Below are 26,471 nucleotides of genomic sequence, written 5' to 3'. Positions count from 1 at the left end.
AAAAACAAAAATTTAGGCCAGGTTTCCGAAATCCGAGACGAGGAGGGCCACACGTGAAGCGGCGCGTCTGGGCGGGCGACGCTTCCCAGCTGTGTTGGTTACTACTACGACTCTCCCAACGAAGCTCGACTCCTCTTCCAGGTTCCGACGAATCGCGCATCTTTCATGCGCAGGCATGCCGGGAAAAGTGTCAGAACAGGCTCCTGCCTCCTCGACAGCCCGCAGAGCAAAGGGTCATGAGGCCAGCACTAAAGGTCGCCCTGAGGAGCCCAAGACGAGGAGCAAGGTTGCGGGTCCGCCCGGGACAGCCGCGGCAAAGCGGCGCACCGTCGCGTCGACATCGGCCGAGAACATCGTCGGCGCTGTCAAGGTGCCTGCAAAATGCGTGGCCGCAACGTGCACAGCACTGGCACGCTTGCTGGGTCCCTCAGAGGGCGGTTCCGGACACGCAGCCGTCCAGCATGAATCGACGGTCGAGAGAGCACCGATAGATACCCTTGGATCAGAAGCCAAGAAGGTCCGACTGGCCAAGCTCGTCGTCAACGGCGTCCTGACTTCTTTGAACGAGCTCATGAAAAGTGACTGGCAGGCGAATTCGACAGACGGCAGATCGCATTCCCTTCTTGGCTCGACGTCGTCCTCAAAGGCCAGTTCTACGTCTGGCTCAGCGCGCAGCAGCCCTGCTCCGTCGCAACGTTCGCATGCAGCGTCATCTTCAGCCACACCCAAGGTAGCCAAGACCGTGCTCAAGAAGGCAGCACTCAAGGACGTTTCGCCGAACGGAGATGTATCAACAGCCAATGTACGAGCGCTGGTCGACTGTTACCGCGTTGCAACCCGCTTCCTGCTTCAAGTCCAGGCTTCGTCGTCTGAGGCAGAGGCGAAAGAGAACAAGGACATAGAGATCGAGAGCGTCATGGTGTCTATTGTGTCCAAGCTGGTTGGACTTGGCCTGGTAAGTGTAGGCTCAAGTGGAGACGTACATCCCAGCGAGAAACTCTCTGACTTGGCAACACAACCTTGCAGCTTGCCAGTGCCGATGCCGAGCTGCGCTTCCTGCACAAAGCAGTATCATGCTTGTATCAGAACGATTACGTGGAGCCCATGGAGCTTTACCTCTTCGCCATTCCACGGCCAGAGACGCCTGTCCCAACGAAACTCGAAAATCTCATCCTAGATCTTCAGTCGCTTTCCCTCACCTGCATTCTCTCCTCAGCATCGCTAGCGGACTTGGCACGTCATGCAAGGCTCGTCCACGACCATGCAAGCGGGCCGCTATCGTGGCAGAGGTATGTTCGAAGGGCGGACAGCCCGAGCGCTGCTTTCTCGGCCGACCAGGCTTCGTATCATGTCGAACGATCCATCGGTCGCTGTTTGGCTCGATTGAACGACGATATCGCTTCTTCGTCCCACGCGTCTTCGCTCTTGGAGGCCACTTTGGAGGTGAGAAAGGTGTCGCTCGACTTTCTCATGCTCGTGTCCGACCTCGATGTCGATGCGTTCTGGGACCGGTGCAGCCGCGTCGGAATCAGCTACTTTCGCGGCAGGATGACAGCAGAGGGCAGCGATGCATCGCAGAGAGCGCAAGCCTTTGCCGCCGTCGACGACGTCTTCAGGGATCTGGTCCAGCTCTCAAACCAGGTGCGAAGCGATGTGCGAATGAAGTCGGTGACCGGATTCGACAAGTTCTGCGAGACGTGGATGGATCTTGCCAAGAGGGCAGGCATGTCGTCGGCGATCGACCGCATCGCTTCGCTGGCGGCTTCGGTGGGGCCCGGCTCAGGCGAGGTTGAGCCCATGGCTTCTTCAAGTGCTCTAAAGACGAATGCGCAAGTGGACGCCTGCATGTCTCACTCGGAAGCCTCAGCAGCGCTAGCGAAGGGAGTCATAGCGCTCGAGCAAGTCACCTACAGCGAAGCTAGTCTTGCCGATGTCGAAGTTATCTTGGCGACGACAGTGGTGGCTATTGACGCGACATCGCGCGAACAGAAGTCGCTCATGGATTCGAAGACCCTCCGTTCCGTCGACCAGCTTCGGAGGAGGGCGCTCAAGCTTCTCGATGCAGAAACTAACAAGAGTCAAGAAGCGGGCGGATCACAGGCGACGCTGGCTTCGGTCGTAGACGCCCTTCGACCAGTCGTTTTAGCCATCGTGTCTCGTCTCGAAGCATGCTTGCGCGAGGTGCCGCGGAACGAATGGGAGGGCAAAGACGAGAGCGAGCAGCCGGCTGCTATGCTGGCAGGCGTTGTCCAGGCGATGAGAATTTTGTCGCATTCGACCTTTTCCCCTGGAGACAAGGCAGCAGTCGACGCATGTGAGCAACATATGGCAAAGTGTCGACAGCTCATCGGAGGGAACGCGGAGAAACTAGAGTGCAGCCTGATCGACGATGAAGCCCGGTCCGAGAACCTGTACTTTGTCTCATCCAGCATGTGGCACTTTGGTGGCAGGCTCTACAACGATGCGAAGTACCAGGATGCGCTGCGCTTTCTCCGGCCTTCCTGCGAGATGGCCGACGTTGCAGTCAGCTTGGCAGGAGTAGAAAAGGGGCAGCGGACAAAGTGGTCACCAGAGAAGGCGCGCGAAGGCCTCCCTAAGCGCTGGTCACAGCTTGCTTCATCGTATAACATGACGTTGCAGCCTCGACTGGCCCTCCAGGCGTTCACCAGGGCGCTCGAACACCTTTCCAAGGACACCTGGCCGACTGTGTCTGCTGCGTCCTCTTCAACAGCCATCTGCGACATCTTCACATCCGACGAGCTCAGCAGCACATTGGCTCAGATGGCCAAGCAGACTGTCGATGCGTTTTCGTCTGCCGAGACATACGAGCAAGAGGACGACAGGCTTCCCTGGCTCATTCACCTCAGCAAGACCGACGAAAATGCATTCGCGGTATGCCTGGAGTATTGCCTTTTGTCGCTTGACAATAGCCTCCATCGCACGGGTGCGCCAAGAGCAGCTTTCGCATTCATCTCTGTTCTCGAATCATTGTACAAGAGCGAAAAGAATCCTCTGCGGAGGGCACGAGTGCTTCTCCGGAGACTCGAGCTTCGAGTCCTTCTGGGTGGCCCGGAAACCGTCCGAGAGAGCGACAAAGATGTCAGTCAGCTGGTTGACGAGATTCGAGCACTGCTCTATGACATGGACCTGCAAGACGACGCAGGTCTAGCTCGATATCGTTTGCAATACCAGGCCACACTCGAGCTTTTGCTCACGCTCTGTAGACAGCAGGCACGGTCTACGGCAGCACAGCAAAGTGTTGTTCACAGCGCCAAGGCCGCAAATACGGCGCTGCGCAGGATTTCGGAAAACAGTGATACAGATTACAAGGACAAGACAATCAAGAAGAAGGCCGGGGCCAAGAATCGGCCTTTAAAGGGTAAGGAAGATGTGGACATTATCATGAACAGACATCAGGATACTTAAGTTTGTCCTTCTACACAGTCACTCAAGCGCCGAGGCAGGCCAAGGCGACACCGCACTCTGCTTTACCGATCACTCCGCCCTCAAAGAAGCTCACCAATGGCACGACACAGGTAATGCCTCAGTCGCCCGCCTTGGTTGCAGATGCGGCAACATACGACGACATTGAGCGGCTGTGTTCGCTGATCGAGTTGGTGTATGAAGCCATCAATGCGTTTGGACATACGCTGGCATCTGTCGAGCTGCTCAAGGTGCTCCGCCGACTCAACCTGACGAGCCGAGGCCTCAAAGGACGGGACGGGTATTTGAAAGCTTCTGCTGATCTCACTCGACAGTACCTGCTCTTGGGCAAATTAAGTCGGGCCGAAGCGGTCATCAAACCCATCGTGGAACGCGACCTGCAGCGAAAAGACTGGGGCATCTCGGAGAACACGAGAGCTCGATGTCTCTTCGCACATGCCGACAGTCTCTGCTACGCAGGCCGAATCGAAGAGAGCACGGCGACGTACGATGAGGCAGTCGAGATCGCATCACAAATCCAGCCGTCGGCGACCAAGAATAGTGTTCAGGCGTTTGTCGAAAGGTGTCAAGGGTACGAACGGCAGGCGCTAGCGTATGACATTTGCGCTTCCATACAATACGCCAAAGGAGACTTGACGGCGGCCATTGCGGCGGCAATTGAGAGCGTGCGATTCGCTAGCAAGACAAGCAACTCGCTGGCCAAGCTGACAGGTCCAAAAGAGCAAGCAAACAATGGCTCGCCATTTGCTGATCGATTGCCGTCTGAGGCAGAGGGGCAGCACGAGGCATCGAAGCACGCTCAATCACCCAAGCTCAGCTCTTGGTCCCTTGCCACTGCTCACTGGCGTACCATCAAGGTGAGTCTGCCATCACTTATTGAGAGCAATAAGAGTTTTAACACCACGAGCGCGTCCTCCAGATGCTGCTCCTTTCTTACCTTCGAGTCAGTCGTCTCAACATGTATCGAGGTACTGCGCGCGATGCAGAAGCCTATGCGAGCGAGGCCGTTGCGTTTGGAGCTTCTCTGAACATTCCCCTCTCGGTATGCCAAGCGCTTATCGAACGAGGAGGAGTGAGGATCCAGATGGCACAGACGGAGACCGGAGAAGCCGACTTGGACCAGGTCATGTCGCTGCTCGAAGACGATTGGATCCCCGAAGCCGTGTCGATGACGTGCATCCGCGGTGATCGGATGAGCCGTACCGATGCCCTGCCAGAGGCCCTCAAATTCTACGTTGAAGGACAAGACATCCTCGGCTCTCTCAGCACGGCTTTTGCTGAACTCGACTCTATTTTGCCGTCGCCAAGGCAGCGTAATGATGGGAAATCCCCTCAAATTGCGCTCACAGGCCATGAGACGCTTTTGCCACGGGTGAAAGCTCGTCTGCTGAGGAGGCAAGCATGGCTCCTTGAGCTCATGGGTAGGAACACCGAGAGCCAAGAGTTCCTGGAGCAGGCGATGCTGTTCGAGACAGCGAGTCAACCGGCAAGCGTCGAGGACGCACTCGTGGCTGGAAGAATCGCAATTCGACAATCGATGCAAAAGCTGCGCGCCGATCAGGTCTTCGGCATGCTAGCTGAGTCTTCCCTCTCTTTACCCATGATGTCGAGAGGTGTAAAGGCGAAAGAGTCTTCTGCATCAAAGAGTGGCTCGGCGGTGAAGGCAGCTGTCAATTCACTCTCGTCGGCGAATGCCACCTTTACTGAGGCGCTCCAGGGATGGAGTCAGCGATGCGGCGAATCGACCGAAGTGAGGGACACCATAGCCCACCTGTCAACGAGCAGGCTGCTACACGCCACATTGAGCCGCAAGTCCATGGGTCAGCATCTCGCCACGAATCTCTGTGACCTCATCGATGCTGGCGCATCTGTTACACTTCAGAGGGAGCTCCTTGATGCGATCGAGTCCAAGCTCAGGCCAAGAGAGCTCGAGGCTCGCCAGTGGTTCCAATTTTGCGGATTTGTCCCCAGCAAGACTAAAGCTGGCCAATCCTCGCCATCGATTAAGTCTAACCCGTCGTCAGAGAGTGGAGAGCCTGGAACGAGGCAGAGCTATTGGCGCGATGTGGCAAGGCGTCACCAGCAGCTCGAGCTCGATCAGAGGTCCAGCGTGGTGCACCCGCGATTGCCGCCGACATGGACCGTGGTTTCGATCACAGTATCGCCCGACCGGGATCACTTGATACTGAGCCGGCGCGGCGGGGCACAGGAGCCCATCGTCTTCAATCTACCCATCGACCGACAGAGCCGTCGCGAGGGAGAAGAGGAGGCGCTCACAGTCGACGCTGCCCTCGAGGAGCTCCGTGACATTGTCGAAGAAAGCAACCACGCAACGCATGCGGCAAAGGATCTCGAAGGCTTGGAGGCCAGGAAACAGTGGTGGTCGCAGCGGAGGGAGCTCGACGCTCGTCTCAAGGTGCTCTTGGAGGGCATCGAGACGACATGGCTGGGAGCCTTCAAGAGCGTCTTTTTGCCGAGCACGGGCGCGTCCGACGAAGAGCTGGACACGCTTAGAGCCTCTCTGAACGCCATTCTTGGCCAGTCGCTGACGGCGGCTAGCCCACTGTCGGGCAGCAGCAGCAAACGCGGTCGCGCCGTCGGCGCTGCTGGCGGCGGGAGCAACGATACGAACGCCGTCAAGCTCGATGACGCAGTCCTTGAATGCTTCGCGAGGCTGACATCCAGCGAGACGACAGATGAAGACCTCGAGGATATGCTGCACTTCATTATGGACGCATACCAATTCAATGGCGTGCCAGTCGCAGTCGACGAAGTGGACCTCGATCAGAGTGTCGTCGATGTAAGGAGCGCCTTGGAGTCGCTGCGGAGCAAGCGCAGCCAGCGGAGGCAGAGACAGAAACTGGAAGAGGAGGAAGAGGAGGAAAACGATGCGCATCTTTTCTTGATTCTCGATCGAGACACTTGCGCCATTCCATGGGAGTCGATCCCAACGCTTAGATCTCGTGCCGTCAGTCGTATTCCCTCGATGGCCTTTCTTGAGGACCGTCTCGTAGAGCTGCGAGGGGCACGAGGCAAGACCATCGACATCGAAATGGCGAAGAAGTTCTACCTCATCAATCCAGCTGGGGATCTGACCAGGACCCAAGAGCGCTTCGAGCCGCTTTTGACTAAAGATGGAAAGGGGCAGTGGACAGGCATCGCCGGACGAACTCCTCTGCTGGACGAATACGCCAATGCACTCTCGTCCAATGATGTCGTTGTCTACTTTGGCCACGGGGGGGCAGAGCAGTACATCCGATCCCACAAGCTCAAGTCACTGCAGCAGTGCGCCGTCACTATGCTGTGGGGATGCTCAAGCGCAATGCTCAGGAATCAGGGCGACTTTGACCGGTGCGGAACAGCATACAATTACGTCATGGCGGGCTGCCCAGCCCTTGTGGGCAATCTCTGGGACGCAACGGACCGTGAGCTCGATGGGATCAGCGAGAGCGTCTTGGAGAAGGTTGGTCTCACTGCAGACTCAGCCTCAGGAGTAGTGACGAAGTCAGGTGGAAAGAGGCGCGGAAATATGTCGCTGACAAGAGCTGTCGCGGCAAGTCGAGCGGTCTGCAAGCTGCCTTACCTCTCAGGAGCGGCGTGCGTTGTTTATGGGATCCCAGTGTATTTTAGTTGATTCCTCTTTACCATGACGGAGAGGCAACATGCATGACTAGAGGAAGACCTGCTAATGACAAGAAGCATTATCGGTCTCAACCGCAAGAACTGGTTTGATGCCTTGCCTGTACGGAGTTCGGTGTAGCATGCTAGTTGAGAGGAGCTCCCACGGTGTCCAATCGTTTGCATTCACTGTCCCCTTCGCTCGTCAGACTATGGTCGATGATGCAAGTTGACCATCGGGCATGGCAATAGGAAGGGAAATCAAGCCAAGAACAAGCCACACTGTCGCTCCTGAGTACACTCCGGACCTTATACTGCGGACGACGCTCTCAAACTAACGACAGGAGCGCTGTGCGGCTCCGGTGGTCCCGCAACCCCGCTCGAAAGCACGCGAAGAAGCAAGCCACCCAACGCCCCGTCTTCTGTCCCGTGCTACCTTGGCCTGTCAAGAAAGTCCGAACTCAGATCAACTAATAACATCCATGCTAGCTTTCTCCCTTCATTATGATCAATTGCCGCGTTGAGAACCTGATTGCGTGATGATGACCTCGAATGACAGGAGCGCGCGTGCTTTGGAAAATCTCCGCCTTTTTTTTTTTTCTAAATTGTTTCAGTGCAGTCTGCCAGAGGGTTAGAAGCTCCAAAACTCGCGCTAGAAAGCCGGGAGACAGGAAGGACACGGGCAAGCTGGGAGGAGGCGCGTCCTTTCAAAGATTTACACAGACCTATGCAAGTGTTGCCATCTTTTGCGACTCTTTTGTCGTGGATGGCGTGCAATGAGATTAACGGCACGTCTGATGGCAGGGAAAAAATGATAGCAGTAGTAGCAGTACGAGCAATCGTATGACAGTGCGGATCGGCCCTGATAAGAAGCCTCTCCCTTCCGCCCACACACTGACCTTCTCTGCTCCTTCAAATCTCCCATCAGGGGTCAACACGGTCGAGTAACGCCCTAAGCCAGGCAGAGCGAGCAGCAGCTATGTCCTCTCCCGCACCTCCGCTGTCCAAAGGCACGGGCTATGGCACCCTCGTGGGCCTCGGTGTCTTTTTCGCAATCGTCGTCGTCGGCCTCTCGCAGGCCATGAGGCGCTACGGCGGTCTCTCGAGGTCTTCGTCCGAGTACAGCATTGCCAATCGTTCGCTCGGCATTGGTCTTTCGGCCAGCGCTGTCACGTCGTCGTGGTGCTGGAGCGTGACGTTACTCTCCGCCTGCAGCACTGCATACAACTATGGTGTGGCAGGTGCGCTCATCTACGGAGCTGCCAACATGGTGCAGATCACCCTCTTCAGCGCCATGGCTATCCAGCTCAAGCGACGCGCCCCCACCCTCCACACCCACCTCGAGCTCCTCAGGATCCGCTATGGTACCGCTGGGCATCTCACATTCCTTTTCTTTGCGCTCGCTACCAACATCCTTGTCGTCTCGTCGATTCTCGTCGGTGCAGCCGCGGCCATCAACAGTATTGCAGGCGTGAACGTCTATGCGTCCCTCTTTATCCTCCCCACGGCCGTCGCTGCCTACACCCTGACAGGTGGTCTCAGGAGCACAATCTTGGCCGACTACCTGCACACGGTGGTCATTTTCATCATCATTTTCGTTCTCTTCTTCAAGGTAAGTATCATGCAGAGGGACGACACGAGAACTTGATGCTGATATGCTCCCCACCATTAGACGTACGCCACGTCCGAACTCATCGGATCTCCCGCGGCGATGTACCGTCTGTTGCAGCAGGCAGCTGCCAAGAACCCTTCGGACAACTACCAAGGTTCTTTCACGACGCTCAAGAGCTTGGGCGCCATCAAGTTCGCTTGGCTCAGCTTCCTGGAGTACCTCGGCGTCGTCTTCAACGACGCTTCGTTCCACCAAAAGGGTATTGCAGCCAATCCTTCTGCAACAGTGCCCGGCTATGTCATCGGATCCCTCTCCTGGTTCACCATCCCTTGGACGTTGGCAACCACGGCCGGCCTTGTCGCACTGGCCCTAGAGACAGTCTCGCCCACATTCCCCACGTTCCCCTCGAGAATGTCCAAGGAGGAAGTTTCGGCCGGCTTGGTCCTTCCGTACGCGGCCCAGGCCATTCTCGGAAAGGGCGGCAGCGCGGCAGTGCTGCTTCTCATGTTCATGTCTTCCACCTCGGCCATCTCTGCACAGCTTATTGCCGTCTCGTCCATCTCGGGCTACGACCTGTACAAGACCTATTTCAACCGCAACGCAAAGCCCGACCAGATTCTCCGCGTGCAGCAGTGGGGCGTCATTGGGTTCTCCCTCTTCATGGCCGCCTTTGGCTCTCTGCTTCACGGTGTTGGAGTTGACCTCAACTTCCTCTACAACATCACCGGCGTCTGGTCCACGGCTGCCCTGCCTCAGATTGTCTTCAGCTTCTTTGGCGACCGCCTCCCCACCTGGGCCGTCTTTCCTGGTATCTGGATCGGCTTCGGTGCTGGTCTGGCCGTCTGGCTCTCTCTGGCGAACCGGCTCGGCGGTAGTGTCTCGCTGGCCACCCTCGAGCTCGTTGAGGTGGACCTGTACACGTTCACGACGTGCATCGCCACGGGCATCCTTCTGTGCACCATCGGCAGCATTCTGACGCCCAAGAAGATTGACTGGAACAACCTCTGGCAACACCGCTACGAAGGGTCTGGAGACGAAAAGGAAATCGCAGCAATCGAGGCCGACCAGCGTTTCTCGGACAAGAACCTCAAGAAGTGGCTCTTCATCTCGGGCATTGCTTCCGTCATTATTTTCTGCGTGTTCCTCCTCATCTGGCCCCTGTCGCTCTATCGCGACTACATCTTCACCCAGTCCTTTTTCACTGGCTGGGTCATCGTCTCGGGCATCTGGGCCTTCTTGGGCTTCTTCGCTGTCGGCCTGTTCCCCATCGTCGAGGGTATCCCGACATACAGGATCATCTTCCACAACATCCTCTATCGCCTTGGAAAGCGTGATGCGCCCCACGAGGGTATCAAGAAGGAGCAGCCAGAGGTCAAGGGCGCCCGACAACTTGAATCGAGCGGTAGCTCTGCCACGGCTGGTCAAGGCGCGAAGGTGCAAGAGGGAAAGAGTGCGGACAGCAGCGACCTCCCCTCCCCAGACGAGAAGAAGCCTCAGGTTGCTGCTTCCACCAGCAGCAGCGCTTGATCAACATGACAAAAAGGATTACCATCTTCTCCTGAAGTTGCGTAGAGATAGAAAAATGCCTTTCTCTCCTGTGAAATATTCCCCTTCGTTCACTGCTTCAGCGCAGGTGTGATACCTGCGCTGCTATTTGTGCCCACTAGAGTAGAGTAGAGTAGCCGTAAAATTACAAATCTGATGTTGGGTTCCTTAGCAATCACGCCGCCGGTCCGAGAGCCTCCTCCCTCTCCATGACCTCCTTGTTTAGCTTGACGAGAATCGTGACCCGCTGTGGGTTCTCTGGCGCTGGTACGCTGTGTGCTGTGACCCGAGCCGGCTGCCAGATATCAAGAAGCGAGGTAAGCGAGCTTTTCACGACGTGTGCCTGCAAGATGAAATGAAAAGTGACCCACAAAACCAAGGCCGTCGAGGGCTGCCTCGACGATCCCTGCAGTAAATGCCTCGACGCAGAGCTGGCTCATCTCCTTTGGGACTGACATAGACCTCGCAAAGAAGGGTGTGTTGGTCGAGATCATGTCTGCGGTCGCGAGAGTCAGCACTTGCACAATGAGATGGAAAGAAGCGAAGATATCAGAAGGCCCTAACGCACACTCGTCGCTCCTTTCTGTGCTCCGCTCGAGACTGTCGGCTGGCCTGCCAAAGATGGCCTTCCAAAGATGTGTATGTAGCCAGAGCAGGACGGGCAAGAGCCTCGTCTCCCTCTTTGGCTGGCGCCCATAGATTGACGAGCCAGACGAGAGCGAAGGTGGTGTCGGAAACTCATTCCGATGAACCAGCATCGGCACCATCCTCTGACCGACACGATAGCCCATCAGTGAGAGTCTATCCACGAGGGAGTCCTTGTCAGCGATTGCTTCTTTTCTCTCAGTGACGTAGGAGGAGGCTGGACGACTTACTTTCGCTCGAGGTCGGAGATTCCTGTCACTCGACCTTGGGTATAGGCAACGATCTCAGCATAGAGAAATGTAAGGGCACTGCTGGCCACTTCTGAGTTCTTTGATCTATCTCTTGGCCTGTCGAGGATGTCAGGCGGCCCAGATGATGGACCGACAGTCGTCGACGAAGAGCCTCCTCCGAAGTACGAGGACGCACCTGTACTGCTACTGGCAGTGGTGGGGGTCGAAGGGAGGGTGCTATTGCGGACGCTGGCGCTGCCGCCGGGCACGGCGCTGTCCCTGGAGTTGCCGCCGAGGATCGATGAGACGGCAGAGGAGCGTCGGATGTAGCTCGGCACGCTAGATCGCGGTGAGAGTGGGTATGTGGCACTGCTCGTTGGTGAGCTGACCGTCTGTTGAGGCCCACCTTGGGCAGAGTAGGCCATATTGCAATTGGAGCACCTAAGACTCAATCGGTCGGTCAGTGGTCGTCAATGGAGAGACGAAAAGTAACAGTGCACGGCCGTTGAAATTCACACGTGGAGCGCGCCTCTCTTTTCTTTCATAAGGGTAGCATCATTCGCAAGCAACCAAAGAACATAGGTAGGGAGGGCGTGACGAGGGATAGACTACGAGCCAGTTACTTGCTTGATGTCTGCTTTGGTGTTGGCCCAGATGCGTTCGACGTAGCCATCAGATCGGAACTTGGCCAAGAGGTGCTCGATTTCGGGTCCGACGCTCTGGCCGTCAGAGAGGATCGAGTAGACCCCTGCGCCGACGCTGCCGGTGATGCTCCTAGCCTTTTCTTGTTCAGAGCGGAGCACGACACCATCTCCATCCCCGGACTGTGCTGGAGAGTACATGGCACTGGTGGCCAAAAAGCTGTGGCGCTGACCGCACTCCTCATGAGACATGCAAATCAATGGGCTCGCGATGCGGAAGAGAACATTCATCACGCGCAAGAACCACGCTTCACCCTCGCCACGTATCAGGTCCGTCGAGACGCGACCTGGAAAGTTGTGGATGAACGATACTTGCGGGGCCTCTCGGGCGGCAGCCTCAAGAGATAGCGTCGTCATTGTGGCTGCATGTGCAATTTGCTGTCGAAAAGGCACCGTGTTTCCCTGGAGGTCGTCTGGGAACACCACGCCCTCCTTGCCTGCAACAAAGACGGATACGACACGGCGTAGGCCAGGAGCATCTTTGATGAGGGGCAAAAGGTTGGTGATGAAGCGGACGCGAGCGTAGTAGGAAACTGCAGCTGCGTAGTGAAGGCCCTCTTCGGTTTCTGGCGTGAAGAACACGCTTCAGCATATGCACAAGCCATCAGTCAGGGTGGATCGCTCACTCGTTCCAAATATCAGCGTTCCGTTTGTGAGGAAGAGCAGATTGACCCTAGACTCCTTGGCCTTAATTTCTTCCGTAACCTTGTCGACATTCCGCAGCAGGCCAACGTCTGCTTTGAGGAAATGATAGGTGCCCGAGGGATTTACCTTGTTAAGCTCAGCCAGCACCTGTCCAGCCTTGACCTCTGAGCGTCCTACAAAGTATATACGGGGTTTGGTGACATGGCTCGCAAAGCGAAGCAACGTTGCTCGACCGATGCCGCTCGTCGCTCCCACGAAGACGGCAACAAGACCAGGGGGAAGCTCGCTTGCAATGCGCGAGTTGGACTCAAGGACATCTTCGAGCCTCACCATTGTTGTTGGCTGTGTAGAGACATGTTCCTTCTCTCTACAATGCCCTGCTTCTTATACCATTCCTGGCCTGCGATAACCTCGAAACATCATAGAATGGAAGAGCTGAGCAAAAATGCGTCACTCGACGCGCCTTCTCCGACGTTCCGACTCCCGCCTGCTGAAGAGGAGGAAACATGCCCGAATTCCGTTAGCATGTCGTTCACAAAGAGTCAATGCGATCATGCGGGGTCTTTCGGCACGAGTGAACGTGGTCCAAGCGGCTTTTCCACCTTCTGACAGGCCCAAAAGTTGGGTCAGCTCAGCTGGCGATACGGATGTTGACAGGTAGCCCCTGAAGAGAACACGCAAAGCATTGGCATGATGAAGTGCTTCGGCCTTTTTTTTTCCTTTTTCCAAACGCGGGGGCGGACCGAGAGTCTCCTGAGCACTTTAGCTTGTTTCTTTTTGGTCTTTCTGATGTCGAATTGGGAGGCATTTGTTTATTAGTCCCACTTTTATGCACCTATAGCCTGGAATCAGCGCAAAAGAACCAGGCTTCCACTGGAGGTCATGGCACCGCGACACTACGGAGCAATCCCTGAGAAGTCTGCAGCAGCATCTCATTCAGGGGTAAATAATAAAGAAGAGACCGAAGCCATATATACACAGCATGATGAGCCGCTCAGTGTGGCTCTCCTTATACCCGTCCTCACCATCACGGTAACGGTCACGACTCTGAACGACTTTGTAACGACTGCCTCATACCCCCGTTACGACCCCTTTACGAAACTAATTTGACGACCGCGCAACCACCATCAACATGGTTGCCAATCCCTTCAAGAGCGACAAGTCCGAGTCGGCCTCTGCCGACGCCGCGGACAAGAAGCCTGCCGCGCTTTCGGCGTTCCTGTCGCCCGCCTCGCGTTTTATCAGCAAGAAGGACGACTCCAAGCAGCTGTCGCCCGACGACATTGCCCTCAAGGTGGCCAGCATGCTCAAGCCTGGCCCTCCCTTCTACAGTACCGTCTCGTCGGCCGACCTGATCGACAACCTCGGTTCGGCATCGATTATGAACTGCGACAGTCTGCGCGCAAAGGCGCAGGTGGCCATGCAGTCCCAGGCCACGCAGCTCCAGATTAACGGCGCCTCGTCGGCTACCGAGCCGACCGAATGGCTTGGCGTGGGCACTGTCTGGACTGCTCTCAACGGCATGCCATCCGGCAGAAAGGCATTCGTCATTCCCAATGACTCTACCACTGTCTCTGCCCAGTCCAAGGATGACGACGACGACGATGACGGCCTCTGGTCGAGCATCATGGTGTCCTGTGACACAAAGGGAGAAAACCTTGCCCTCGAGCGCTCTGTCGTCGTGCCGACGCAGGTGCTGCACACCAATCATTACTACCAGGGAAATTCCAAGGCGCTTTTTACCACCATTGGCGCAGGAAAAGAGTACAAGTGGGACAACTTTGCAGACTACAAGGACGACGGCGCGACCAAGAGCATCGCCAGCTTCTTTGTCCTGCCCACGTCGTCGACCATCGAGATGTGGAACTGGCCGTCGTGGATTCCCTTTCTGGGTGACAAGGACAAGGACAAGGACAAGGCCAAGGACGGAGATAGCCAGAAGCCGGCCGAGGGTGGGACCACACCTACGGACAATAAGAAGAAGCGTGTGTGGGTCGCCTCGACGTCAAAGATCAGCTGCCACGCTACGTGGTGGGGCTACGTGCGTTGTCTGTTCCCATTTCTGTCACTTCGAGTGTAACATCGAAGTGCACCGTTCACTGACGCTGTTGCTGTATACAGACGCTGTACCTGCCCAAGGCCGTCTTCTCTGAGATCGAGTCAGACGTGGACCAGGCAGAAAAGATTGCCAACATCATCCACACTGTCCTCACCACCATCCTCGACAAGATCTCGTCGCTGCCCATCCCCATCGCCCTGCAGGCCGTCGTGACGGTGCTCAAGGCCATTGCTCCTTCTACCTCGTACATCTCCACCTTCATTGGCTGGTCCTGGGACCAGATCAAGAGCTTCGACAAGGGTCAGGGCGTCGAGCTTTCGGCCACCTGGATCCTGCCCATTGCGTGGGTGTCTCTGCCTGCAGTCTGGTTGGCCTACTTTTCCTTCCTGACGCTGACTCCGCATTCTCACAGCCTGATTCCGCACACGTGGGACGCACCCACGGCCCCGCCCGACAACAACGGCGATGGCACGCCCGACGGTGCACCGGTCGCTGCCCCTCAGCAGCCTGCCGAAGGACAGCAGCCCGCGACGCCTGCGCCTGCTCCTCAGCAGCCTGCCACGCCTGCTGAGCCTGCCCCTTCCACACCTGCTGATCCCGCTCCTGCTACACCTGCTCAGCCTGCCCCTGCTGCCCCTGCTGCCCCTGCTGCCCCTGCTGCCCCTGCTGCCCCTGCTGCCCCTGCTGCCCCTGCTGCCCCTGCTGCCCCTGCTGCCCCCGCTGCCCCCGCTGCCCCCGCTCAGCCTGCTGAACCAGAGCCTGCTGCGCCAGCCGCGCCCGTTCAACCCACTGAGCCAGCGACTCCCGCCGTGCCTACTGCGCCCTCGACGCAGACCCCCGAGGCACCCCAGGAGGACGACAAGGCGCCCGAAGCGACGTCGCCGGCTGATCACACCGACAAGAAGGAGCCGGCAGCTACCACCCCTGCTGCGCCTGCGGTGCCCGCCACTCCTGCTACCCCTGCCACCCCGGCTGCACCCAAGCCCGAGGTGCCCGCGCCCGGTGCAACGGCCCCACCGGCCAATCCCGACGTATCGGACGGAATTGACTGGAGCGACAACCCGATCTAGTGAGTTTTTTCAATCCCTGCCTTTGCTTCAATTGCTAAGAGGCTCGCTGTTCTCTCTGTTCACCAGTGCGCCCGGAAAGGAGCCATTGGGAGGTGACGTGCTGGGTCGGGGTGACCCCAACGTGGCTGCCCCGCCATCGATGGGCGACGCGCCGACGCCTACGCCTCCGGCCAACAACGACGGAGATGACTCGGCCGACACGCCTGCGCCTGCCGCACCCGCCGCACCCGCTGCTCCAGCTGGCAAGACGGCCGCGTCCACCAAGAAGAAGCTCTTTGGAAAGAGTGTCAAGGCCTAGGTCATGGACTTGCGCCTCTCTCTCATAGCATTTTGGACAATCTCTTTCCATTCCCCCTTCCTACACCTCAACTCTTACTATTGCGCTCGATCGTAGTCATACTCCTTCGCTTGGCGAGCAGCGTCTCTCGTCCATTCTGTCGTGTCAGCTTGTAAGGAATTCTCTGAAATACCAAGTCTGTTGCATTGCGCTCCTCCGCCCTCCCTGTTCATCAGTGGCAGGTGTGGGCTCTTTGGTGCCTGGCCTTGGCGTTTTTGCTCGCTCTACCTGGAAAGAGACAGAGGAAAGAGCGGGCAGAGTGACGGGGTTGGGTGACGACAAAGTAAGAGGATGAAGGCCAGTCATTGAGCTTGGCCAAAGGCCGCCCGCGTGACTGGGCACGCCATGTCCCGAGCAAGTCGTACTCCGCCCGCTCAACCTGCTTACATTAGCGCTTGCGCCAAACACCGATAACGTCCTACCATGTCTAGCACAACATCAAGAGAGCGAGCGCATCGTGCAATTTGTGAGACTGCATAGTCGGCGCGCACGGATCGAAGACCGGATCCCACTTCTTCTGATCGACTACTAGTCGGAGTCGCGCCTCTTCCCCTCGGTGTTGCCGCCGCGAGTCGGGCGGTGATTCGGTCGGGCCTTATCTCTATCTGGGTAAATTTCCATCGATCCCTTCTTCCGAGTTGCGAAAAAAAACACAGCAGAAGAAAGAATAACTAAGGAAAAAAAGAATCGGAAAAGGGGTGCGTCCAGGTGCAGATGACGCTAGCCACACTAGCTGTTGTAATCTGTGACCCTCAAAGTTTACCTAAGGAAGACGAGCACTCTCGTTCTTATCGACGGACAAAGAAGCAAAAGCGGAGACTTGTCCGAGTGAGACAGCTAGTGTGTGTAGTGTGTAGTGTAGTGTGAGCGGACCATGCGGTAAGAAAAAAAAACAAAGACTGGCGAGGCCGCGAGACCGACCAGCGCCGGACTGAGGTACGAACAGGCTAGCTAGTCGGCACGAACGGTCGTCAGCCAGGAACAACGAGGCAGAACGAGCGAACAAGGGTAGCTTTGCTCGCATTTGTACGCTGTGCGTGGGTGTCTAGCTAGTAGTGCATGTATTAGTAGTGGCAGCAGTACGTAGTACTAGTGACTTGCTTGCTTGCGTGCGTGCAAACAGTGCATACACCGGCGGGTTGAAGCAAGAAGCAAATAAAAGGTGCTACGACCTCTTCTGCTCCCTTACCCTTCCCCCGTCCCTTTCCACCCCTCCGCATCCCACCTTCCCCTCCTTTCCCTTCCTCTTCCCTCCGTTTCTGTCCGCCCTTGCGTTCGGCCTCGTCCCTCCTCTGCTCTTTCTTCCCCTCCCTTGGTTTCCCCCTTCAACATCTACCCGGTCTCGTCATGCGTTTCACAGCGCCCCTCGTTTCGCTTGTCGTTGCGGCTTCGTGCCTCGTACTGTCCTCCTCTGCGCTTCCCTCTAGCAAGCCATCGCAGAAGAAGCATGCCTCTGGTGAGTATCAAAGGGGCCACTGTCGCTTTGCCTTGATGTATACCTCCACTCCAGTCCAAACTTGAGCTGACAATTTGCCCCCCTCCCCCCGCTCCGACGATGCAAAAGACTACCACGTCGACGGCAAGCACCTGCCCGGTGTGCCATTCGAGGTGCCTGACAGCTACGCGGGGCTGATGCCCATCTCGGCCGACCCAAAGGAGACGCGCGAGTTCTTCTTCTGGTGGTACAAGGCCGAGTCGGACGTCGGCAAGGATGACCTCGTCCTCTGGTGAGTCGACTGCGAGGACCTCAGATGCCCGCCCACAAAGAGCTGACGACCAGACTGGGATCCAACCAAACTAAGGCTCAATGGCGGTCCAGGCTGCTCGTCGCTCGAGGGTCTGCTGCAAGAGAATGGGCCCTTCTTGCTCCCGTTCAACAGCACCGACGTGGTCAAGAACGAGTACAGCTGGACGAAGCTGGCCAACGTCTTTTGGGTCGAGCAGCCCGTCTCGGTCGGCCTCGGAAAGGGCAAGCCGGACATCAAGAATGAAAAGGAGCTCGCGGCCGAGTTCTACTCCTTCCTCGTTCAGTGTGAGTTTTCACCCGCTTTCGTCAATAGGGGTTTTGGAGAGAAGAGCTGAACGGCGACGCATACAGTCTACTCGACCTTCCCCGAGCTCAAGGGCAAGAAGCTGTACCTGACGGGCGAGAGCTACGCGGGCAAGTACATTCCTTACATCGCCAACGAGATCTTCTTCAACCACTCTCCCAAGGAAAACAACAAGCACGGCATCAACTTCCAGGGCATTTCCATCAATGATCCTTCCTTTGTTCCCGACTTTTTCGGCGAGGAGGTGCCCTCGATCGAATACGCCAAGAAGAACCAGCAGGATATGCTGCTCAACGATACGTTCATCCAGCAGCTCGAGCAGGGCGCCAAGAAGAACGGCATCTACCAGTACGTGGAGAAGAACCTCGTCTACCCGCCCAAGGGCGCCATTACGATCCCCAAGCAGTACAGCGAGAGCTTCCAGCCGTTTGAGCAGATTGTTGCTGCAGCCCAGCTGGCCAACCCCAACTTCAACATCTACGACATCGACCCAAAGTACCGCTACCCGATCTACGACCCGCTCGGCTACCCTCCGGCCGACGTCGACGCCTCGCCGACAAACTTTATCAACAACGTCACTGGTTTCAAGCAGGCCATCCACGCCGACCCAAGCACGACGTGGCTCGAGTGCGTCGACGGCGTCTTCCTCAACGACGATGACCTCAGCCCGGCGCCGACGGACACCGAAATCTTCCGCAAGCTCATTGAGAAGTCGCCCTCGGGCCGGACGATTGTCCAGCACGGCGAACGCGACTTTGTCCTCATTGCCAACGGCTCTGCCCTCGGCATCCAGAACACGACGTGGAACGGCAAGCAAGGGTTCCAGAAGCCGCCGACGAAGCAGCTCGTTTTCAAGGGAAAGGACAAGGGCCTGATCCAGACCGAGAGGGGCCTCACCTTCTTCAGGCCGACGAGCAGCGGTCACATGATTCCGCAGGTGGGTGTTTATAACAAAGAGCTAAGAAAGGCGTCGGAAGAGCTCACCCACAAAGTATTCCTTTACAGGACGACCCCCAGTCGGCCTACAAGATGCTCCAGTTCTTCCTGGGCCAGATCAAAGAGAAGGACCTGTACCACTAGCTGGCTTGACTTCAAAATTAGTTCAGACGCAATGCCCGCTACCCATTGAGCGCTCCACTAAGTCTTTGTGAGCGACTTTTTTTTTATTCCGGCCGGGAGGTGAGCGCTCCGCGCTCAGTCAGTGAGCAACGCAAAAGTGGAGCTCGGTCTCGGTAATTCTCCACCAAATTAGACGCGACGTACAGTACAGTAGTACAGGTAAGCTGTAAGCTGACCCGTGGAGGTGGAGCTTGTGTGCCTCGAAAAAAAGTCCGAGCTGCGAAAGAAACGGAAGAACCAGCTGCGTGAATGACGGTGGGGTCCGCCAGTTTGTTTGTCATCATCGGAAGCAAAGTATATAAAGGACAGCCTTGTTCACCTTGATACCCATCATCCAGAAGCTATCTTAAGAACGACAATGACAACACCTCAAGTATCTCTCGGCGGTGAGGCACACGCGATCAAGATTGGCCAGATCGGGTACGGTCTCATGGGCCTGACATGGCGCGACGCCTCGACATTTCGTGAGTGTCTGTCGTGTGCACCCTGTCATATTTGTCCACCTCTCTTTTGTATGCAGATGTGCATGTGTGCTGACGGGCGCCCATGACGATAGCCTCGGACGAATCGGCATTTGCCGTCATGAAGCAATCTGTCGATGCCGGCTGCACCCTCTGGGATGCTGGCGCCTTCTACGGCCCGCCCACGCACTCTGACGCCAACCTGACGCTAGTACGGCGCTTCTTTGAAAAGTACCCCGACTACAAGGAGCGCGTCGTGCTGTGTGTCAAGGGCGGCATTGTGATGGACACCTACCGTGAAAAGGGCATGCCCGGCCTCGCACCAGACATGAGCGAGGACAATCTCCGTAATGATCTTCGTGAGATCCGAGAGGCGCTGGGCAGCGATCAAGGCGGGCACGACGTTGATCTGTACGAAGTCTGCAGGATAGACAAGCGGGTGAGTTTGTCCCACAACAGCGGCTACTCGCTTCAGGGCAAGACTAACCTTATCGATATCTGCCTTTTTGTAACAGCACACGACAGAGCAATGGATGAAGACACTTTTGAAGCTGCGGAGCGAGGGCTTGTTCAAGCACATCGCTCTCTCCGAGGTCGGCGCTCAGACGATCCGCGACGCCGCCGCCGTGGGGCCCGTGTCAGCTGTCGAGATTGAGTTCTCGCCTTGGGAGCTCGAGGCCGAGAAGAATGGCGTCATTGAGGCATGCGAGTCGCTCCAAATCCCCATCTTGGCCTACAGCCCCGTCGGCAAGGGTATGCTGACGGGCGCCATCAAATCGCGAGATGACATTCCCAAGGGTGATATTCGTCTGCACCAGGACAGGTTCAGCGAGGAAAACTTTGACAAAAACATCCGCCTCGGTCAGGCCTTCCAGGACCTTGCGCAGAGAAAGGGATGCACTGCTGCGCAGCTCGTGCTGGCCTGGAACATTGCGCGCAACCCGTCGATCATGGTGCCTATCCCCGGCTCGACAAATGTCGGCAGGGCCAAGGAGAACGCGGAGAGCGTCAAGGTCAAGGTCACAGACGAGGACGACAAGAGCATCCGAGACATTCTCGAGACAATGGGCGTCGCTGGAGGGCGATACTCTGCCGTGATTCGCGCACACGGGTCTCTCTGGGCCTAGCTGTCCGGATTTATTGGCGAGCTTGGCGTGTTCCTATATCGCGCGTACCGCTGCCATGGTTCCTGTACCGACACCCTGTCTAGATCGCAATTTAGATTACATAAGCAATGCGCGTTTTAGTTCGTGTTGACAAAAATCCAGCCTGGGTTCTCGTCGTCATCCCCTCGCGCCCTCCCCGTTTCTCGCCTCGTCTCTTTCGTCCTCATCGACTCACGCTCCCTCGCATATCTACATACACGCACGTTCACGTTTTCTCGTGTCCATTCATCGCCCTCCCTTCTTCCTTTTCTCTCTCTCTCTCTCTCTCTCTCTCTCTCTCTCTCTCTCTCTCTCTTTTCCTCTCTCCTCTCTCTTACGATACGGTCATTCCAGGGCAAGCTTCCGGCAGCACACGCTTGGACTGTTACGACAAACCCTCTCGGACGACGAACAAGACGACAACGGACATCTCCACTCGAAGTAACCTCTATCTATTGACGTGAAAGAAGGCATCGATTCTCCCGCTCTGAGGAGGCTTTCATCGCGTAAACGGGCCCACCTTTGCGCTACAGAAACACCTCGCCAGTAGTTTCTGCACACTTTTCTCCACTGGCACCAGAAGAGAAAGAGGAAGCCATACTAGAGTTCAGCAGTGTCTCAATATCCTTGGGCGGCTCTCAAGATTTACAACTTTCATCCTGCAACTACGTGCGAAGACCTCGCGAGTCCTTTTGCTATCGTAATTCACAGGTATCTTTCGCATATAGACGGCCAATGACGTCCAATAACAACCAGGATAATGCAGCGCCAGGGCTAGGGCAAGGGCAAGGCGCGGGAGGAGCAGCATCAGCACCAGCGCCAGCAGCACCAGCATCGGCAGCGGGACCAGCGGCCAGATCAGTGCCCTTGACATGCTCAGGGCATACGCGGCCCGTTGTCCACCTCGAATTCTCGGAGCAACAGGACGACGGGTCCTACTCGATGCTGTCGAGCTGCAAGGATGGCAATCCTATGCTCCGTGACTGGCTCGGAGACTGGATTGGGACATTCTTGGGTCACAAGGGCGCCGTCTGGTCCAGCAAGCTCAGCGGAGGCGACGCTTCGAGGGCAGTAACGGGTAGCGCGGATTTCTCAGCGTGAGTGCACGAGCCACTGAGCAGTGGAGCTGAGGAAAGAAAGAAGAGGCATGTGCTCACCTAGCAATCGAATGGTATGGATGCACAGTAAGGTTTGGGATACCTACACGGGTTCCTGTCTGCACACCTTTCCGCACAATCACATTGTCCGCTCAGTCGCGATCGACGCCAAGGGCCAACGGATCCTGACCGGCGGACACGAGAAGAAGCTCAGGCTGTTTGATCTGGCTAGACCAGACGCCGAGCCTTCGTTGTTGAGCACTGCAGGGAACGACAAGCAACTAGCCCACGAGGGCAATATCAAGAGCGTTGTTTGGCAGCGAGGCGACGGCGAGGCGACGGCGGTGAGCGCGGGCGAGGACAAGATCGTGAGGTGGGTCTAGTCTGGTCTTAGCTCCCTCCCTTGGGCATTGCTGAATTACTGTTGCTGCACGACAGATGGTGGGATCTCAGAAACATGACAAAAACGGGCGAAATGACGCTCGAGGATCCGATCACATCGATGGAACGGTCTGCGGGCGTACTGGGCGAACTGCTGACGGTGACGGCGGGCAAAAAGGTTCTCTTTATTGATGCTCAGCTGTAGGTATTCCCTTTTCATCCCGTGTAGAGCGAGAATGTCTCACTCACCCCTCGCTTATTCGAAACAGACGTGAGTTGAGAAAGGAGCACAGGCTGGCACTTCCACCTTCGTCGGCCTCGCTGCACCCGACGATGGCCGACAGGTTCGTCGCTGGCTGCACCTCGGACGGCTGGGTTCGAATCTACGACTACGAGACCGGCGCCGAACGTGAGCTGCACAAGGGCCACCACGGGCCTGCTCACGCTGTGTCGTACAGCCCAGACGGCGAGCTAGCTGCTAGCGGGTCGGAGGATGGCACCATTCGCCTGTGGCAGACGTGGCCGGGGAAACGGTATGGCCTGTGGGCATAGCTTTTCTGGCGGCATCTGTACAATCATCTGCAGCGAAAGGAGAAAATGAGATGAAATTTGCCAGGCGCAACTCATCGGGGAGTGACGATAATGGACTGAGAAGGAAGAAAGGTGGATTTGAAAGGCTATGCTACACGACAATTGACGAGAGAGAAGGAGAAGTGAAGGTCCGCGCAGAGAAATTCATGGGGGAAGGGGAAGGGACACCCAAGCCCTTGGGAGAGAAAAAGCATGTATCCAGTCCTTTGATTGATCAAGAAGAAAAGACCTCTTGCGGTTGTCCACGTTGGGCCATGAGAGAAGTAGAAAGTGACAAAAGACTCGACATGGGTATCATGGAGGGCCGTGGGTGGCGATTGTTCTCGATCGCAACTTTCTCTCGATTTTGGCCGGTGATGGTACTTTTGCCGATCGTTCCTCGAGCCGCATCCTCATGTCGTCACGCAATCACCGATTCGATCCTATTTTCCTTTTCTTCGACCACTTTACCATATTGTTTTTCTTTCAGTCGACGACGCCCTGACATCGTCGTCATTGATGAGTCTCTTCGACCTTTGCGGTCACTCCTTCCGCGTAGAGCTGCTGCGCTCTCATAGCGCCATGCTCAGACATGTATCTCGTCTGTTGCTGCTGTTGTTGATTATGATGAAAATGCTGAACGGGCGTAAGTGGCGGAAGGCGGACCTGGGAGACCGTTGGCTGTTGCTGTTGACACTGCTGTTGAGGATGAGCTGGAGCGCTGAAGTGGCCATGGTGCTGCTGATGCGCGTTGTAAGGAGACTGCAGTGACAGAGGCATCGGAGTCGAAGGTTCGTAGAACGAGAAACAAGCAGAGGTCGTCGTGGCCGGAAGCGAGTTTTCGCTCTTTGGAAACGACGAATTCTGCAAGGGGGTCGCCGGTGCGTCCATCGAAGGCAGTTCGCTCGACGCGAAGGAGCTTTGACCGTCAATGGACGGCATGATCTGGTGTCCTCGCTGAGGGGTGTGGTGCTGAGGGGTAGGGTGTTGCATGTGCTGATGCTGGTAGTCACGGTCCGGCTGGTGGTGATGGCGACCTGAAGCTTCGTCCTGAGAGATCCCCTTGGGGCTGTACAAATCGCCAGAAGGTGCCGGGGGAGGTGGAGGCAAGACACTGGCACTGGTAGGGTAGTAGTAGCTCGGCTGTGCGAAGCTTTGGTGTAGGTATACTGTCGTGGGCGGCGACGTGACCGACGGGCTCTGGGGCTGCGTCATGGTGCTCGAGGAGGTGTGATAGTCAGCACTGCTCCGTCTCGACGTTGGCGCACTCTCTTGGGTGCCATCGATGCTATTGCTGTTGGTCTCGCTGTACGTGTTGTAGTAAAGTAACCCTGCCTGCTGTTCGGCCGGAGCTCCAAAGCCAGAGTTACCAAAGCTGCTGCCAATGAAGGACGGCAAGTCGCTGTGGCTTCTTGCCATGCCCGCTCGAAAGCTGAACGAAGGCAATGGTCCAGAATTGCTACCAATTGTCACCGGACCTATGGTGCCCTGATCCCGACCGTGGCTGCTTTTAATCACGGCTGCATGGTTGCGGCGAGTGTGCTTTGTCAATGTCGTCTTACGGCAGTAGCTCTTGCCGCAGCCCTGTTTAGAGTAGCTCTGGTCAGCTGCGGCCGTGCGACCCGAACCCCACCTGGCCCCACCTAAACCTACCTCAACGAGACATCGGTAAGGTCGACGACCTGAGTGGATACGTCGATGGCGAGCCAACGAGCTTGAGTCGGAGCTACAAAATTCCCGATCAAATTTGAGCGTTGGGGACGGATATTTGACGATTGTAAACTCACAAGGCCTTCAAGCAAGTATCGCACACATGAGGTCTCTCGCCTGTGTGAACGCGCGTGTGTACCGTCAGGGCCGATCGCTGAATGAAGGTCTTGCCACAGTCCTGGTATGGACACGCGCTGAGAACGAAGAGAAGATTGTCAGGCGGGCTACTCGCATACATTGACAGGAGTTTCAAAGCAGAGTCGAGACTCACTAGGGGCGCTCGTTGGAGTGAATGCGTGCGTGTCTGTTTTGAGCAGATATGAAGTGATGATCATTTTAGCGTCGTGTCCAAAATGACCGCGCACCGCAGAGCCCAGGTGCCGTCGTGTACCAAAACAAAAGGATCGAGAACAATGGGCTGCGCCACCAAGTGTAATTTAAGCTTGGCCGCGCGCCTACTCTTGGAAAGACAATAGGAAGTCTGCAGGCAGACAGGAAATAGTCCTTCGTCCTCCGACATCCAAGTGTGGGAAGCCCTGAGGCTTTCTTCCGAGAAGATTATCCAGCCAAGGCCCAAATGGGGAATTTCTGCGTGAAAAAACACCATGAGAGACAGGCCAGGCGCTGCTCCGCCCTGTTTTTGTACGGATCTCCTCGCAAGTAAAAGGCGTACCGGCCGATTCTTGCAGAGCCACGGCAGAAAGCTGCATACCGATAGAGTGACGACACTGTACCAGTGATCAATCTTCGGGTTCCCGCCCGTGCACAATACTGCAATCGTGGGACAAAACCCTTTATCGAGCACACCTGCATCACGGCCACAACAGACCCACGAGTCTGGGCCTGCACGTTGACCTTAGAAGACTCACCGCATCAGATCTGAGCGCCTTTTGACCGAAGAATGTTTGGTAGATCACCAAAATAATGGGCGAGACGATCGAAAGAGATGGGGTCGGCAGATTTGCGTGGGACATTTCGACGTAGCGCCATACAACAATTGTTCCGACGTGGGGAGGTGGGGAGGCCGTTGGGGTCGGACAATGAATGCAAAGCGAACGTCCATTGGACAATGCAGCAGCGGGGAGGGAGAGATTAATGATTTTCTCGTCAATCTCCAGCGGGTAGACGGTAGTACGCAGCTGCCTCACCGGCTGAAAGCTTTGGGACAGCCTCTGAATTTGCATTCAAAGGGCCGTATCTCGGACCTCTGATCATCGTGAACGAGCTCTGTTGCATCAAAGAATCGATGTGAGCGAGGCGACCAGGAGGAATGGGAAGTTTCGAGGTGAAGAATGAGTATACAAGGACCAAGTCTCACCGAGAATGTCCATGCTGGTGTTCCTGGTCAAGTTGACTAGAGTTGTCGGCTGCTTGTTGCGGCAATTGCTTCTTTATTGGCGAATTTATTCGTCGAGGTCAGGAGCGAAGACAAGGCCGATTGAGAGGAGGTGATTAGGGTGATGACACCGTCAGAATACGACTTTCAAAAGTTGGAAGATCGTGGCCCTAGGTTTCCAAAAAGGTTGGGTTGAGAAGCAGGTTACCAACGGAAGGGGAGGGGAGGTGTTTCGTTCCGCTCGCCTCTTAAAGAGCTTCGACGGGATTCCTTTCCGTCAGAAAGAGAGTGGTCAGGAAGAAAGAGCGGGCGGTGTTTCGTCTCGAGGGGAAGCGAACCAAAAGCAGGACAAAGGGGCCAGATTGAAGAAAGGGCCATTCAATAAATTGCATCACTGATTTTATATTTTATATTTCCACTTATCCACTTTCGCCTCTCCTCCGTCGTTCTCTTTCTCGCACTCTTTCGCTTATCAACGCTCTCAATTCATGTCAAAACCGACAATGTCTTTCGCTTGAGCGCCTATGCATCTGATCTGGCATCGAGTACGGGCCTCGCGGAATATGTAAAATAGCACAAGCTAGTGCCATCGGACCCAGTGGGGCACGACCTTTAAAAGTCCCGAGTCGTGATGAGGCGGCGACACGGTCCGTGAACGCTTCATCAACCAGATTACGGCCTCTCTCTGATTTGCC

The 26,471-nt window shown here is 56.3% G+C and overlaps 9 protein-coding genes across 9 annotated transcripts; 6 read left to right on the top strand and 3 right to left on the bottom strand.

Annotated features, from left to right (window-relative positions):
* Positions 1-102: 102 nt before the first annotated feature.
* FA10DRAFT_254470 (hypothetical protein) lies at positions 103-7,343 on the top strand. The gene is made up of 4 exons (XM_025519730.1): positions 103-955; positions 1,027-3,379; positions 3,445-4,301; positions 4,364-7,343. Exons 1-4 carry the CDS (start codon positions 176-178, stop codon positions 7,076-7,078), a joined length of 6,705 nt encoding a protein of 2,234 aa, XP_025375540.1. The 5' UTR covers positions 103-175; the 3' UTR covers positions 7,079-7,343.
* A 625-nt stretch (positions 7,344-7,968) lies between these two features.
* FA10DRAFT_295913 (Na+/solute symporter) lies at positions 7,969-10,363 on the top strand. Its single transcript, XM_025524484.1, has 2 exons — positions 7,969-8,674; positions 8,735-10,363. Exons 1-2 carry the CDS (start codon positions 8,042-8,044, stop codon positions 10,199-10,201), a joined length of 2,100 nt encoding a protein of 699 aa, XP_025375539.1. The 5' UTR covers positions 7,969-8,041; the 3' UTR covers positions 10,202-10,363.
* FA10DRAFT_243792 (TRAPP I complex) lies at positions 10,270-11,563 on the bottom strand. The gene is made up of 3 exons (XM_025519322.1): positions 11,095-11,563; positions 10,788-11,020; positions 10,270-10,715 (listed from the first exon to the last, which is right to left on the bottom strand). Exons 1-3 carry the CDS (start codon positions 11,517-11,519, stop codon positions 10,525-10,527), a joined length of 849 nt encoding a protein of 282 aa, XP_025375538.1. The 5' UTR covers positions 11,520-11,563; the 3' UTR covers positions 10,270-10,524.
* Positions 11,564-11,641: 78 nt separating this feature from the next.
* Positions 11,642-13,181, bottom strand: FA10DRAFT_268537 (hydrogenase/reductase-like protein). The gene is made up of 2 exons (XM_025522374.1): positions 12,422-13,181; positions 11,642-12,361 (listed from the first exon to the last, which is right to left on the bottom strand). Exons 1-2 carry the CDS (start codon positions 12,771-12,773, stop codon positions 11,703-11,705), a joined length of 1,011 nt encoding a protein of 336 aa, XP_025375537.1. The 5' UTR covers positions 12,774-13,181; the 3' UTR covers positions 11,642-11,702.
* A 391-nt stretch (positions 13,182-13,572) lies between these two features.
* On the top strand, positions 13,573-15,867 carry FA10DRAFT_287884 (hypothetical protein; the record flags this gene model as incomplete). Its single annotated transcript, XM_025524167.1, has 4 exons — positions 13,573-14,481; positions 14,562-14,842; positions 14,912-15,568; positions 15,636-15,867. 4 exons carry the CDS (start codon positions 13,573-13,575, stop codon positions 15,865-15,867), a joined length of 2,079 nt encoding a protein of 692 aa, XP_025375536.1.
* A 923-nt stretch (positions 15,868-16,790) lies between these two features.
* Positions 16,791-19,093, top strand: FA10DRAFT_280887 (alpha/beta-hydrolase). The gene is made up of 5 exons (XM_025523649.1): positions 16,791-17,362; positions 17,471-17,633; positions 17,709-17,938; positions 18,005-18,894; positions 18,963-19,093. Exons 1-5 carry the CDS (start codon positions 17,254-17,256, stop codon positions 19,035-19,037), a joined length of 1,467 nt encoding a protein of 488 aa, XP_025375535.1. The 5' UTR covers positions 16,791-17,253; the 3' UTR covers positions 19,038-19,093.
* Positions 19,094-19,360: 267 nt separating this feature from the next.
* FA10DRAFT_268533 (Aldo/keto reductase) lies at positions 19,361-20,771 on the top strand. The gene is made up of 3 exons (XM_025522373.1): positions 19,361-19,540; positions 19,633-19,976; positions 20,053-20,771. Exons 1-3 carry the CDS (start codon positions 19,435-19,437, stop codon positions 20,662-20,664), a joined length of 1,062 nt encoding a protein of 353 aa, XP_025375534.1. The 5' UTR covers positions 19,361-19,434; the 3' UTR covers positions 20,665-20,771.
* Positions 20,772-21,282: 511 nt separating this feature from the next.
* On the top strand, positions 21,283-22,978 carry FA10DRAFT_160969 (WD40 repeat-like protein). Its single transcript, XM_025518152.1, has 4 exons — positions 21,283-21,779; positions 21,868-22,152; positions 22,218-22,361; positions 22,430-22,978. Exons 1-4 carry the CDS (start codon positions 21,418-21,420, stop codon positions 22,710-22,712), a joined length of 1,074 nt encoding a protein of 357 aa, XP_025375533.1. The 5' UTR covers positions 21,283-21,417; the 3' UTR covers positions 22,713-22,978.
* On the bottom strand, positions 22,978-25,616 carry FA10DRAFT_160978 (hypothetical protein). The gene is made up of 6 exons (XM_025518153.1): positions 25,589-25,616; positions 25,310-25,327; positions 24,712-24,744; positions 24,518-24,634; positions 24,384-24,456; positions 22,978-24,314 (listed from the first exon to the last, which is right to left on the bottom strand). The coding sequence occupies exons 2-6, from the start codon at positions 25,312-25,314 to the stop codon at positions 23,244-23,246; spliced, it is 1,299 nt and encodes a 432-aa protein (XP_025375532.1). The 5' UTR covers positions 25,315-25,327; positions 25,589-25,616; the 3' UTR covers positions 22,978-23,243.
* Between the last annotated feature and the right edge of the window lie 855 nt (positions 25,617-26,471).

Source organism: Acaromyces ingoldii, assembly GCF_003144295.1.
Source record: "Acaromyces ingoldii strain MCA 4198 unplaced genomic scaffold FA10scaffold_5, whole genome shotgun sequence".
In the NCBI taxonomy this organism is placed as follows: domain Eukaryota; kingdom Fungi; phylum Basidiomycota; class Exobasidiomycetes; order Exobasidiales; family Cryptobasidiaceae; genus Acaromyces; species Acaromyces ingoldii.
The sequence above is the reverse complement of the archived record's forward strand: the minus strand, read 5'-3'. Positions and strand labels throughout refer to the sequence as shown.